At 43.3% G+C, this 14,396-nt stretch overlaps 1 protein-coding gene across 6 annotated transcripts in view; it reads right to left on the bottom strand.

Annotated features, from left to right (window-relative positions):
* Window positions 1-13,727, bottom strand: part of lrch1 (leucine-rich repeats and calponin homology (CH) domain containing 1) — a 101,331-nt gene extending 87,604 nt beyond the window's left edge. The window contains exon 1 of one of the 6 annotated variants that reach the window (XM_044215929.1): window positions 13,204-13,727. In XM_044215929.1, the coding sequence (XP_044071864.1) occupies window positions 13,204-13,429 (226 nt within the window). In that variant the 5' untranslated portion in view covers window positions 13,430-13,727. The remainder of the gene's footprint in view (window positions 1-13,203) is intronic. The other 5 variants (XM_044215928.1, XM_044215930.1, XM_044215932.1 and 2 more) reach the window with 5 other exon arrangements.
* Window positions 13,728-14,396: the final 669 nt, after the last annotated feature.

Below are 14,396 nucleotides of genomic sequence, written 5' to 3'. Positions count from 1 at the left end.
ATGAGGAGCGATGATTAAAAGATTATTCATGGCCACACAGTATGGTAAAATATAATTTTAACCAAAATGTCTAATGGGGTTGGGGTTCAACTGCATTTTATCAAATCTGGATGCTGGATTTAATCTAAATTATCTATGGGAGAGAGAGAGGGGATGATGTGCAGCAAAAGGCCGCGGGCTGGATTCGAACGCGAGCCTCTGCGGTAAGGACTCGGCCTTGTAGACGGGGTGCATGCTCTACCAGGTGAGCTACTATTAGGGTACTGACATTCAAAAGAACTGAATTTGCCATATAGATTACATATTCGCTAAGAGCCTACAGCCATGCTAGCAGCTCTGTGAGGCTGTACTTAGGCACAGTGGTGCTTTGACCTGAATGCTAACATTAGCATGCTATCATGCTCATAATGACAATTTTAACATGCTGATGTTTAGCAGGTTTAACATTTAGCAGGGATAATAACATTTACCATGTTCACCATCTTAGCTTGGTGCAATAGCATACTCGCATTTGTTAATTAGCACTGAACACAGCTGACTGTACAGCTGAGGCTGATGGGAATGTCATTAGTTTTGCTGTATTTGGTTATAAACCAAAGCATTGGACAAATTTAAATTGATGATGAAGCTAGAGATAAAAGTCAGGGGATCACCTTTAGGATTTATCTTGTGGGTAACATGAGTATCTGTACTAAATCTCACGGCACCTGCTAACCCACCCATCCCTGGTGGGTGTCCACGGAGTCCATGTGCTGCAGATGCAGGTTTTCGTTACCAGAGAGAAGTCTGGTCTGTAGTCTGTGAATGTGTTTCTATTTTCTGCTCCAAATAGCAGCTTCAGAGATTTGGTCTGATCTGTGCAGAGTGCCGCAGTCGATGAGAAACACTCATAGAAAAAAAAAAAAAAGCCTCAAAAGACCTAATTTGGGCACAAACACCCACAAACACAAAGATATGACCTCAACACATCACTGCACTGCCATAGTGACGCACACCAACATAACTGCAGAATACCGCTGTAAGTGAACTCAGCCTGGGGTGAATTATTTTGTCAGCAAGAGGAGATATGCAGAGAAAAAAGTTAAAAAAGCATATGATGTAATGATGTGGCATCATCTTCATGATTTCAGTGTGTAAAGCGATGTCACGGCCCGCGGTCGCAGTCTGACTCTCCGGTGTCAGGTATCAAAAGAAAAGATCACTTCCTGCCGGGCTCAGTGATCTTGCTGAGCGATCGGGTGTCCCAGAGTAAAGTCATGACCTCTTCTGATGTACAAAGATCCTCTTCTGAACAGACGCAGTGTCTCATCACAGAAAAATGGCCTACAAACATGTCAATACTTGACTTTGGGAACAGGAGACTGACAAAATAACCGTAACTTAAGGTCCGTTCGAGGCAGTCCGGTTCTGCTTGAGGTTTCTGCCTGTTAAAAGGAAGTTTTTCCTTGCCACTGTCGCCAAGTCCTTCCTCATGGTGGGAATTGTTGGGTCTGTGTAAATAATATTAGAAAGAGTACGGTCTAGACCTGCTGTATAGGAAAAGTGCAATGGTGCTAAAGGAGGCGGTGGGAAAAAGCTAGCACGTGGACCTTGCGTTAAGAATATTTTGTCAAATTCACGTGTATGTTTACGATGATCAATAACACGACTTGTAACAGCCAACAGCCAATAGGTGTGCTCTTTTGGAGTGACATCAGTGCTCCGGCAGTGACAGGGGGGCTGTCGTGGTACACCATCAACGCTGTGACCACACACCAGAGTCAGTAGACATTGCAGTCGCCTTTTAGCCATGCTAGCAGTGTGGCTCTAAGGATGGCGATGCCGGTCTGGCAGTTGATCCACCACTTTGGTCCAGACTGAAATATCTCAACAAGTATTAGATGGACAATGACATTTTATATAGACTTTCATGGTCCCCAGAGGATGAAGCCTGCTGGCTTTGCTGATCCCCTGACCTTTCCTGTTCCACTGGCTGGTAGATATTTTTGTTTTGTATTGACATATCTTGACGACAATTCGATGAAAATGGCATTTAATTTAGTACATATCCATGGTGCCCAGATAATGAATCCTACTGACTTTGGGGATCCCCTGACTTTTCCTCTAGCGCCACCATGAGGTTCACTTTTGTGGTTTTGAGTGAAATGTCTTCTATTCGATGGATTGCCATGAAATTTGGTTCAGACATTCATGATTTCCGCTGGATGATTTGTAATAACTTCGGTGATCCTCTGATCCTCGCGGCCTCATCAGGTCAACTTTTCAATCCTTACGTCAAATTGCTCCTGATGGTCAGGCCAGCGCCTTGCATGGTAGCTTGGGGTGTGTGAGAGTGCGAGTGAATGAGAGGCAAATTGTAAAGCGCTTTGGCTAAAAGCGCTACATAAATACAGCCAATTACAGGCCATTTACCAAATACCTGCACAAACGTTTAATGTTTGGCAGGCGTGAAGCAGAAATGATGCCAACTGTTGGTCAACTGTGGCTGCACTTTAAAGTTTTGTGGGGCGGGGAGGATCCTTGGTCTCCCTGACAGGAAAAGATCCGAGCTGTTGCCTCCTGAAAACAATGAGGCGGGGAGCGGTCACTTCCTGTCTCGGTGTGCTGGTGGGAGGACAAACATCTCAGTCGTCACTGCTCCACCTCACAGTGTCATTAAAGATAATCACAACCCCACCCGTCCTCAGGTTAGCTTCTGCTCCGTTAGCTTGCACTGCTCAATGTAGTTTCTAATAGAACAGTGAAAGCAACTCAAACCCTCTGGAAGAAAATACACTGTCGGGCCAAAGCTACAGGAACAGAGGCCATTTTTAACTTCTGTGATTGATGATTGTGACTGATTTTGTCATAATCCTTAAATATGTTTATCCCTCAGTGACCTTTCAAAGGATAAGCAGGTATAGCTGGATGGATACCTGCTAAACTAATGCCACTGTCAGCAAGTTAATGGTGGTGAGTTAAATATAGAACAACAGCCAACCTGTTATATTTTACATTACACTGAAGCAGGTCTCTGCACAGGAGTCGGCCTTCATTCGGTACTGTTTGATTGTATTCTATTATTTTCTATCTCAGTCCACTGTGCTCTACTCTGATCTCCTGTTCTTCGTTCATTTTGTCTGGTGTCTCTGTAGCTGTTCGCTCCTCTGAGAGAAACCATTAACTGCTCCATTAACTGCTCCATTAACTGCTTCATTCACTATGCATGAGGCACTGGCCCTCCCCCTTACAGCCTTCTGTGAATACCACTTCCATCAATGGCAAGAGGTTTAATTGAGGTTTAAGGGTTAATGTTAAAGAATGCATTTATGAGGTTAAAGGTCAGGGTTAGTTTAAGCAAATAACAGACTGTTTTGGTCTGTAACCAAAAATTATTTTACCAGATAAATTTACCAAATAAATAAAAAAGCTGTTACAGAAAATACTCAGTGTCCTCACAAGTATAAATAACCTCTTATTTATACTGTGTGTGTGTGTGTGTGTGTGTGTGTGTCCGAGTGTGTGTGCTTCTGTCCCAGCTGTCGTTACGTTCAGGTGTGGCGGGAACACTGAGCGGATGGACCCTCCTCTAACCCAACACCACACCACATTCCTGGGAATCCACAGCTTCCTCTGTGTGTGTGTGTGTGTGTGTGTGTGTGTGTGTGTGTGTGTGTGTGTGTGTGTGTGTGTGTGCACACACAATGTAAATTAAATGGAAGGAAGAGCAGTGAGGAAGTGAGGGTGATAAACTCTGGGCGGTGTCTCATGGCTTAGGCACACATCATGTAACCATCCACTCTAATCCACATTAAAAACAACAAACTCTATTCGCATCTTGCTGCAAGTCCCAACACTTCCTGCATCCCTCTCGTACCGCCGCTGCGCTGTGACGGACGTCCTCAAGAAACCGCTACATCAGAAATTAAGTTTTGAATAATAGAAGACGCTGGAGAAGGGAAGGTGCGGTACAGATGTGGAGGAGCAGCCTGTTGGTCATGCCTACTCTTTAGTCTTGGGCAATCACGGTCCCCAGAGGATGAATCCTGACGCCTCAACCTCTGACCTCCTCTGGCATCACTATCAGGCCAAAATTACCGCTCGACTTGATCCATTACAAGGTATATCAAAAAACTAAAGGCCAGATTTACATTTAATTTGCTCCATTGTTGTCCAAAAACGTGTCGGGCGCATGGACTGTGTGGGCGTCTCCAAGCGCGCCTGCTATTTTGGTGCATGTATGTGCAGCAGCACCAAGTGCAAAAGGGCTCCGTGCAGGTGACTATAGATCAGAGCGTGTTGATTAATAAATACAGCTGAGCCAATCACAGAGACGCGTGACGACGACCGCTCAACAAATGAAGAATCGGCTTCTCCAGGAAATCATGTTGTCGTCGTCTCGATGATGCAGAGCGGCACGACGCGATGCACCACAAATCTGCAGCCACGGGCAGACGTGTTGTTTAACAGTTAATTAGTACAATGACGACAAAAATAAATAATGAAAAAATGGTTTGGTGGCAGAGCGGTTAAAGCTCCTGCCTCCCAATAAGGAGATCGTGGGTTCGTGGGATCGATTCCCGGACCGGACCAACATCACGCAATCTCTCTGGGTGGAGTCTGCATGTCCTCCCCGTGTTACCGTGGGTTCTCTCCGGGTTCTCCGGCTTCCTCCCACCGTCCAAAGACATGCATGTGTAGGTTAATTGATAACTCTAAATTGCCCGTATTGAATGAATGTGAGAGTGAATGGTTGTCTGTCCTTGTCTGTGTCTGTGTTCGCCCTGCGACGAGTTGGCCACTGTCCAGGGTGTACCCTGCCTAAGGCCCAAAGTCACTGGGATAGGCTCCAGTCACCCGCGACCCCTAACGGGACCAAGCGGTAGAAAATGGATGGATGGTTTGGTGAAGCCGTTTTTAAAATCGCAGCGATCCGACGCCATTTCAGTCAGAATTCTTCTTTATTTCACATCGTAAATGGTCTCTGAATGAACCCCCCTCTGCGCTGGGCACCAAAACACCACACAGACGGGCAAAGCCAATTTCAAAAACAGGAATGGTCGAAGCGCTGCTCGTGTTGGTTGTTTGCGACGCCACGAAAATAGGGCCCTAAGAGCTTATGGTAAATTTGTAGTTTGGGTTGCTGTTGTACTAGATTGCATTATACTGTAAGGTGTTACTGTTAATTAGTCTACCCTCTGTACTGAACTCCCGCAGTGATATCTGTATTCGATTTCCACATATGCGTCACATATTCAAGAGCAGTGTAGGGAGGCCAGTGTTTCTGGGTTAACCTTCCTTTGACATGAACCAGACTGCTGCTCCACGTCTGCAGGTCAATATAATCCATCGATTTTTCTCTTCCCGTCTTTGGAAGGGAAACACCTTCACATCGGACCACGAGACCAAATCTGTCCGTCTGTCACCTTACTCATAACGAACGAAGAAGGCAGAAAGAAGCAGCAGAGCGAGCTGATGTTATCAGTAGGGCTGCAACTAACGATTATTTTAACTATCAATTGAATCTGTTGATTACTTTTTCAGTTGATTTATCATTTAGTCTAAAACATGTCAGAAAAGGTCTTCAAATGTCTTGTTTTGTCCAAAAATATTTAGTTGGCAATGACATAAAACAGAGAAAAGCAGCAAATCTTTACATATCCTCAGACGTATTCACATTGTTCGATTAATTTTCTGTCGATCGACAAATTGATCATTTGTTTTAACACCGTGAAGAAAGCCACCTGCATAGACTGAAACTGCATGACAAGCTAACCGAAGGAAAGGAACGGCCTCATTGTGTGGATTTATCGTACATTTCACGCATAAAATACAGGACAAAAATAAGAAATAGTAGTGAAGGGCAGAAAGAGACAGAATCTGAACGAGTGGGAGGATGAACAAACACATTTAGAAGCAGATTCTCGTCTGACATTTACTGCAGATCTATTTTTATCTGGATTTGTGTGACTGGTGTGAGCAGAGGAGGTCAGTCAGATTCGAAAAAACCCTGCAGATGGTTATAATGTGAATCACAAACTCGTAATCTTACGTAATCTCTCTCTGCGTGGTTCAAACACACACACACACACACACACACACACACACAGGGGATGTTGTTTCTGTCAGTATGACTCATACAAACGTACAGTATATTCTGTGTTGGAAATTCACTTTTTTGTCCACCTTCCACTGCGGCCGCCACTTTCCAAAACCTACCAGCCGCTTTCTCAACCGCTGTTCTGTCGAGATGTGCTGCTTTGCGGTTCTGCGCATGGGCATGACCCACAATCTCCCTGAAATCTTAAATAGAGATATTATAATTTAGTATTTCAACATGCTCCCCATGTTCTTACAGTATACATGGAGTCAGTAGTGGTGTAATATAAAACGATTAGGGGATATTGGTCTATTGAAACACGCTACCCCTGAAATCTTCAATAAAAGATATTATAATATCAACATACAGTACACATACCCCCGTTTGTAATCAAATCAATCAAACATAAATAGAGACGTCATAATGCTGCGAGAGTTATACCTTTATGGAATATACACAACTTGAAATGAAGTGTGCTAATTTCCACCCCTGGTATGTATATATGTGTGTGTATATATATATAAATATATATATAAAAACACACAGCAGATACACAGTGTTAATACCCACCAGTCATTTTCTGCATTGTAGAATACAGTAAAGGCAGTCGGGGTGTTTCTGTATCGTCTCCAAGCAGCAGTAACAGTAGAAGAACAGAAAGTAAAACAGCTGAGCGTCCTGCAGCTAAGAACAAAACTGATGAAACGTACAAACCCACACTTACATCCATACAGCGCTGAAACGATCAGTCAATCAATCAAATCGGCAGAAAATTGACCAGCAACAATTTTGCTAATCGTCTTTTTTTTTTTTCTTTATTAAAATGCCAAACGTTCTCTAATTCCAGCTTCTCGTTTGTGAGGATTTGATGCTCTTGTCTGTTGAATATATTTGGATTTTGGACAGCTGATCGGACAAAACGAGACATCTGAAGACATCACCTTGGGCTTTAGGAATCTTTCATGGTATTTTTTATAAAACTATTTTCTGATATTTTATACATCAAACTATAAACCGATTAATTGGGAAAACAATCAGCTGATTAATCGCTGATGAGAATAGTCAGTTGCAGCCCTATAACTGATTAATCGTTTTCTTAAGCACCAGCTCCCTCTGGTTCCAGCTTCCCAAATGTGAGTATTTGCTGGTTTCTTTAGACTTTTGTCTTTGGGTTCAAAAGACAAAACAAGACATTTGAATATGTCCACCAGCTGTGATGTGAATTTTCAATATTTTGTGACATTTTATGGACCAAGCCAAATAATCGTCAAATATATATTGCAGCCTACAACCTACAGGTTGTTGATCAGACTAAAAAAGGCAGTCTTCAGTTTGGGCTCTGAAGTCAGAGCAGACTGACCGGCTGGTTTGGAAATCACCTTCCTGTTCCTGGACTCAGGTGACATCCACCTGAAATCCTCCAGAACTCCGAAGTACTCAGCGTTTCCTCCGAGAACGTAATCATTACAGACCTATTACCACGTTTAGATCGATTCTGCTATTCAGGACACGATAGATTGTTATGAATATTCAAAAATAAAATGAAAAACATCATAATCATTCATGTAGACTCTCACATACACATGAGGAAATAAAAACTCTCACTGTCCACCTTACAGCAAAGCTATTCCTCAGTACTAAGGCACATGTTTAACCATTAAAACCTCAGCCGGTTGGCAGTTACAGGACAACACCACCTTCACACACGCACACACACGCACACACGCACACACACACACACACACACACACACAGTCATGGTTTGATTTGCAGTTGATACCACCATACAAGCCGAGTGAGAGCAGACTGACAGGTTGGTTTGGTTTGGAAATCACCTTCCTTCATCTTTCTGTTCCTGGACTCAGGTGATAACCTCCATCTTAAAAAAATCCCCCACGACTCCAAGTGCTCGGTGCCTCCCCCACATCACTCCTCTTCTCTATTTCAATATGAAATGATATAGGCAGTAAGGACTAATAGTCATTTTAATTAGCGGTCACTGTAGTGATTTACTTTTTCTGATCAACTGATTAGTTTGTAAATTGTCTTTAGATGTCTGGTTCTGTCCAACCAACAGTTCAAAAAATAAAAGATATTCAGTTTACAATGATATGAAACAGAAAAGCAGCACATCCTCACATTTGCAAAGCTGGGGTCAGAGAACGGTTGGTGTTTTTGCTTGATAAATGACTTAAAATAATTAATCAAACTGGTCGATTCATTCTGTGTTAATCAACGTTTTTCCCAGATAAATGAATCTTCAAGATTCGCCTTCAAGATAGACCCAAAGATAATTAGACCCAATCCAAAATGTGGTCGTCGCAAACACAGAGAGAACACTAACGCTGGTAGCAGCACGATGCTCCACCAAGTAACGAGCAGCGGTGGTCGAAGAGCGCAGCGATACATGTCCGAAGAATCATTGTAAAGTCACAGACATCAAGTGCGTTTCCATCCACCTGTTTTTAGGAGCATTTTCAATTTGCGCATAAAAAAACCTGAGTGGAAATGCCAGGAAATCAGGGGAAAAAGTGGAAGGGTAGCGATAAAAACAAAATGCTATTAACACATGACGTACATGAAGCACGCGACTTAAAGCGAAGAGCTGAGAGCATCAGCTGCGTGTGGAGCGATGAGGAGGCTGGAGCCTTCCTCACATGAACACGTTAAACCGACAGAAGCGTCATGTTTCCATCGTCTGAGCTTTTAATGTCGCTGCATCTCGCCGCGTCCTCTTCTTCTGCTGCGCTTTAACGGCAGCGGCTGCAGGATCAGCTCCACCAGCTGTTCACCTCCATCCTAACATTCACATAACAGCAGTGGATGGAAACACACATTAATTAGCATTTTCTTTTGCCAGTTTTCTGGAAATGTAAACTGAGCTACTTGATTTCCAGCTGACATGGTGATGCTGCTCAGTGAGAGAACGAGGTTGTTTCGGCGCGAGAGCCGTGTTAACTGCTAGCTGTGTTACCTGAAGCCCCCACCCCCAACACCTTTCTGATGTTTGAATTGGGGGGGGGGGGGGCTTCGTCTGACAATTTGTGTCACTACACGCCATGACTGGCCAGCTGTGCAGAGGTGAGAAAGTTGCCAGGGGGTTTGAACTTCTCATTTTCCCCCCCAGTCCTTACTTTTCACGGGAACAACCGAGTGCAACAACACGAATGCGTTCCTGGAGAGACTGTCTGAAAACTATATCACAACCCCCGAGGCCGGCTTTCCTCTCCATCTTTGACCATGGCGGCTCAGAACAGCTATAAACACTTGTGCCTTCACATGTGGGCGGCACAAACGAGTTCTTCTCCAGCACAGCCCGACCCTCAGTTACAAGAAGGTTTAAGGAAAACAGCTCCAGTTTGTGTTTCATTACAAGTTGAGGCTTGTGTGGCTGCTGACATGAAACTAGGCTGAACCACAGCGTGTGTGCTTGCATTTTCAAATGCGTATAAGTACGTGTGCATGCATGCGGTGCGCCTGACAAACTGTGCAGTTCAGCAGATTTCTGTTCATCCGTCACAGCGACTCACTCTGTTATTACTCGTCTAATTTCATTTCATGGGGGTCGATCACAGTTCTCGTGTGATCAGAGACACTGTCGAACCGACACACAGGACACAACGGTTTACCGCCATCAGACCAGAATGATCTGATAAATAAAGACGACGCCCTTTCATTAATGTGTGTTCCCTCTTCACAGCTTTCTGATATATGTTCAGTTGTTTCGTCCGGATGAGTCCGTCTGGCACTGAAGTCTGTAGGCCGGATTAACGAAGCCTCATCACCCTCAGGGCTGCACAACTTTGCATCGCTGCATGTTTTTAATTCAGCGAGCTACTGTCAATCAATCAAACTTTATTTCTATAGCAGCTTCCAACAACCGAAACTGAACCAAAGTGCTGTACGACGTTAAAAACGAGATAAAAAAATAATAATAATGATAATAACAAATAATAATAAAAGTACAAATAGGTCAGCAGAGCACATTACAACGTTGAGATAAAGAGAAGTGTCACAGGGCCACTAAGTGTTAAAAGCTATTCTAAATAAGTGGGTTTTAAGTTTGGCTTTGAACAAAGGCAGCTCAGTGATGGACCGTAAGTCACTGCTACAACAGGACTGATGATGTGCACACGGTGTGCACAGCTGCAGCTGAGTTCATGTGAAAGGAGCTTTAGGAGTTAGATATTTGCTGTCAGCTCCACAACAAGCTAAGTGATTGAATGGAAAAGGTCTAATAATTGGAGTTAGAGGGCTGTTTAATGTCTTACATTTTACAGACAAACCAAAAAGTGACAATTTAGAGCCACGTTGTCCTCTTCCTTCCTGACGATGCTTCCAACGTTCGCTAACGGGAAATCATTTGGATATATTTACATTTCCTCCTTCCATAATCTGTGGTCTCACGCAGAACGGCTTTAATTACATGTCGCATTCATCTAAACACAGAATTATTAAAACCTTCCACTTCCTGTCTTCTGCTGGCGAGAGACTCTCATTCAGCCTCGCAGTAAATCTGGACAAATGCTATCTGACTCCAGGTGCCACAAACCCTCAGGAAATCAAGCTCCGGGTCCCCGAACAAGACAAATGTGATGCTGTTGGTTAGTGAAGGAGTGAAAATGAAAATCTAAACCAACTACAGAAAACAACCCCCATAACACAAGGCATTATGGGTAGTAGGAGACCGACAGGAGATGCACTTCCTCATTTTCTGAAAGCAGAAGGCTACAGAGTTTTACAAAAGCCTCATATCAACAAAGGGCTCAAAACAAGTCTGGAAAGTTTGGATGCAAAGACAAAACAGTGCTGAGACAATTAGTCGATTAATCAATTAGTTGACAATCCACAACTTTGACGACAAATTAGCCGAACAAAAACACGAAGCACTCTTGGTTCTCTAATGTGTGGATTTGCTGCGTTTCTGTTTTATAAAGACAGTAACGTGAATACGTTTGGGATATTTGGTCGGGAGCCGTGTGAAGAAATAACGGACAATTTAAAAAGACTGAAGTATTAACGGATTATTATTTTATTTTATTTTATTAAATCAACAGATTAAATGATAATGAAAGCAATAATTAGTTGCAGCCAAAACGCATACAGCTTTATCATAAACCTCACTTAATTAGACACAGTTAAAACCTCATTTGGGGTCTTTATAGGCTCTCTTATGGGGGAGCTTTCTGTAAAAACGTGTAAGAAGATAAATGTACTGGACTGGATCAGAGGCCCTTAATCAGTAGTTAGGATCGGCCCCAAAAGGCCTTAAGTGAGCTTCTTATTTTAAAAAAAAAACAACACATTTAGCACCACAACTGCTAATAGAAAGAAATCTTCTCTCAGACGTGAGACAAAAGTACAATAATCTCGCAAACTGCTCAGCTACATACCACGACTGACGACATACTGTCACATTACAGGTGAGTGCTGCGAGCAGCTCGAGTTCGTGGAAAGTAAGTTTTCTGGACAAAACTTCAGCTACCAGCAGGTTGAATCCGATCCAGCGTGCTGGAAAAAAGGTGTTAGACTGAGCCACGCGGCCTCCGTGCTCTCACCGACCGTCCTACAGTTTCCACTGTTGTACGTCATGCTATTTGTGTGTGTGTGTGTGTGTGTGTGTGTTTCTGTGGTTATGTAAGCCACATTTCTTTTATTATCTTTTTAAGCGCATAAAAGCAAAACGTTACAGAGTAAAGCGCAGCGACATGACGTCGCTGAGAACGCAGCTGACCCTGATTTCTTTGCTAACAGACTTCAGCCAGATAAGTCGATGGTTTCAGTTTTGCCCGGCCAGGTTCGGAGACGTCTGTCGCCGAAACAGTGGAGGTGAATGGAACCTTGTTTGCAAGCATTGGTCACAGCATTGAAAGAGAGCCGGCTGCATCTTTTCCCAGTAACAGTTACTTACTGGACAACCCACACCATTCATTTATCTTCATAAAGACAGCATAAAACAGTTAAACCAGCACTGCTGACATGGATAAACGCCACTATAGAGGTGAAGTGAGAAAATAGGTTGTTTGTTGTTGTTGTTTTTTATTTATTTGAAGTGAACTGACCCTTTAAAAAGTCATTACCGCACATTAAAGCAGCTCCTCTCCAAATCTGTGCATACAGACCCCCACATACTGACTCCACTGCCCCCCCCCCCATACTCCTTAACTTTAAATGCCGTCATTAAATGTTCATTTGCACTACCGGACTATTTATTTATTTACACACATCCTGCATCATCTGCACTCCAGTACTACCTACTGAACACTGCAGTAACTCAACTAAATGCACTGTTAACTATTTCCATAAACTGCACTGCTGTTCATTACTGTGCATATCCATCAGCATACTTCTGTTTATAGTAACGCCATCTGTGTGTAATGTCCATAGCACCACTTGTAAAATATGTTCATTATATGCTGCACTTGCTTACATGTGTAATGACAATAAAGTCGAATCTAATCTAAAAAACAAAACAAAAATAAAACTAGTGCGTGCATGAGGAGGCTGTAGGTCACCGTTGCAGAGATGATAACCTGCTCTCTGCGTGTTTAGCCCCTCTGGCTTGCCGTATTTAAAAAAAGAAAAACCCGCACAGCGCAGACTTGAGTCAGTCTGGGTTCAGCCTGCTCTCCATGCCTGTTTACAACTCTAAATGGATTAAAAAGGAAGTGGCGGGGAATTCCGCTGCAGGCCCACTGATCCTGCAGACATCACACTGGAAACTCGAGGACCTTTTTCCATGAGTGCCATCATGTGTGTATATAAAAAATCACCCAAATCCTTGTCCACAGCGACAGCCAGGGCCGGCCGCGCAGCGTCAGCGTGACCACTAATACCACTTAACGGACGAGTTGCATCCAACCGTGCATCCGGTCCAGGTGAAGCAGAAGTTTGCATTTAAATTCAACGCAACTAGGCAGCGAGCCTACTAACACCCCCAGGGTTGAGGGTTCGACTCCCCGCGCGGCTCAAGCGAGTAACGGAAACGCCAGCACTATAAATAAAAGTACAGCGGTCAGTGAGGAAAGTATCCACGCTGCAGTCGTTACCGCACAGAACCGGTGCCCCCGGTGCCCCCGGTGCCCCCACCCCGGGTCGGGGAGAGATGCCAGAGAGGTCCTTACCTGCTTCCACCGTGTCCGACAGGTCGTGGTTGGCGGCTGTCCGGGGAAACTCCTTCAGTTTTCGGGAGCTGAGGTTGAGGACGCCGCTGGCCGCCGCCTCCTCCAGCGCCCGCTCCAAGCCCCGGTTGGGAGGCAGGCTGGCGCCGCCGATGTGAGACTGGATCGACGGAGAAGAACCGAGCTGGGAAAGGGGAGGACGAGCCGACTCCGGCCCCAACGTCGCCATAGTATTCCCCCTCTCCGCTGTTTTCCGCGTGTGCGTGTCGGTTGTATCCGAGAAAGAGAGCGCGCGGGGTTAGCTTACGTTCAGGCAGACAGCGGGACATACAGGCGTGCCGTGCCGTGCCGAGCCGAGCCGAGCCGCGCAGTTTCCTCCTCGATTGTCGCCGCCGCGTCCGCCTCCCTGTCTGCGCGTGAAGCGTCAAAGATCATCCGGTCGTGACTTTCAAAATAAAATACCGGCCAGCACACCACGTTGTTGATTCTTTACCAACACAAACAGTAATGTAATGAACATTTAGAACTTTTAGAAACATTTAGAACTTTTAGAACATTTAGAAACATTTAGAACTTTTAGAAACATTTAGAACTTTTAGAAACATTTAGAACTTTTAGAACTTTTAGAAACATTTAGAACTTTTAGAACATTTAGAAACATTTAGAACTTTTAGAAACATTTAGAACTTTTAGAAACATTTAGAAACATTTAGAAACATTTAGAACTTTTAGAACATTTAGAAACATTTAGAACTTTTAGAACATTTAGGAACATTTAGAAACATTTAGAACTTTTAGAAACATTTAGAACATTTAGGAACATTTAGAAACATTTAGGAACATTTAGAACATTTAGAAACATTTAGAACTTTTAGAACATTTAGAAACATTTAGAAACATTTAGAACTTTTAGAACTTTTAGAACATTTAGGAACATTTAGAAACATTTAGAACTTTTAGAAACATTTAGAACATTTAGAAACATTTAGAACTTTTAGAAACATTTAGAACATAAAGAAACATTTAGAAACATTTATAAAACATTTAGGAACATTTAGAACATTTAGAAACATTTAGAAACATTTAGAACATTTAGAACTTTTAGAAACATTTAGAAACATTTAGAACTTTTAGAACTTTTAGAAACATTTAGAACATTTAGAAACATTTAGAACTTTTAGAAACCTTTAGAACAT

This window comes from Siniperca chuatsi, linkage group LG12, assembly GCF_020085105.1.
Source record: "Siniperca chuatsi isolate FFG_IHB_CAS linkage group LG12, ASM2008510v1, whole genome shotgun sequence".
NCBI lineage: Eukaryota > Metazoa > Chordata > Actinopteri > Centrarchiformes > Sinipercidae > Siniperca > Siniperca chuatsi.
The sequence above is the reverse complement of the archived record's forward strand: the minus strand, read 5'-3'. Positions and strand labels throughout refer to the sequence as shown.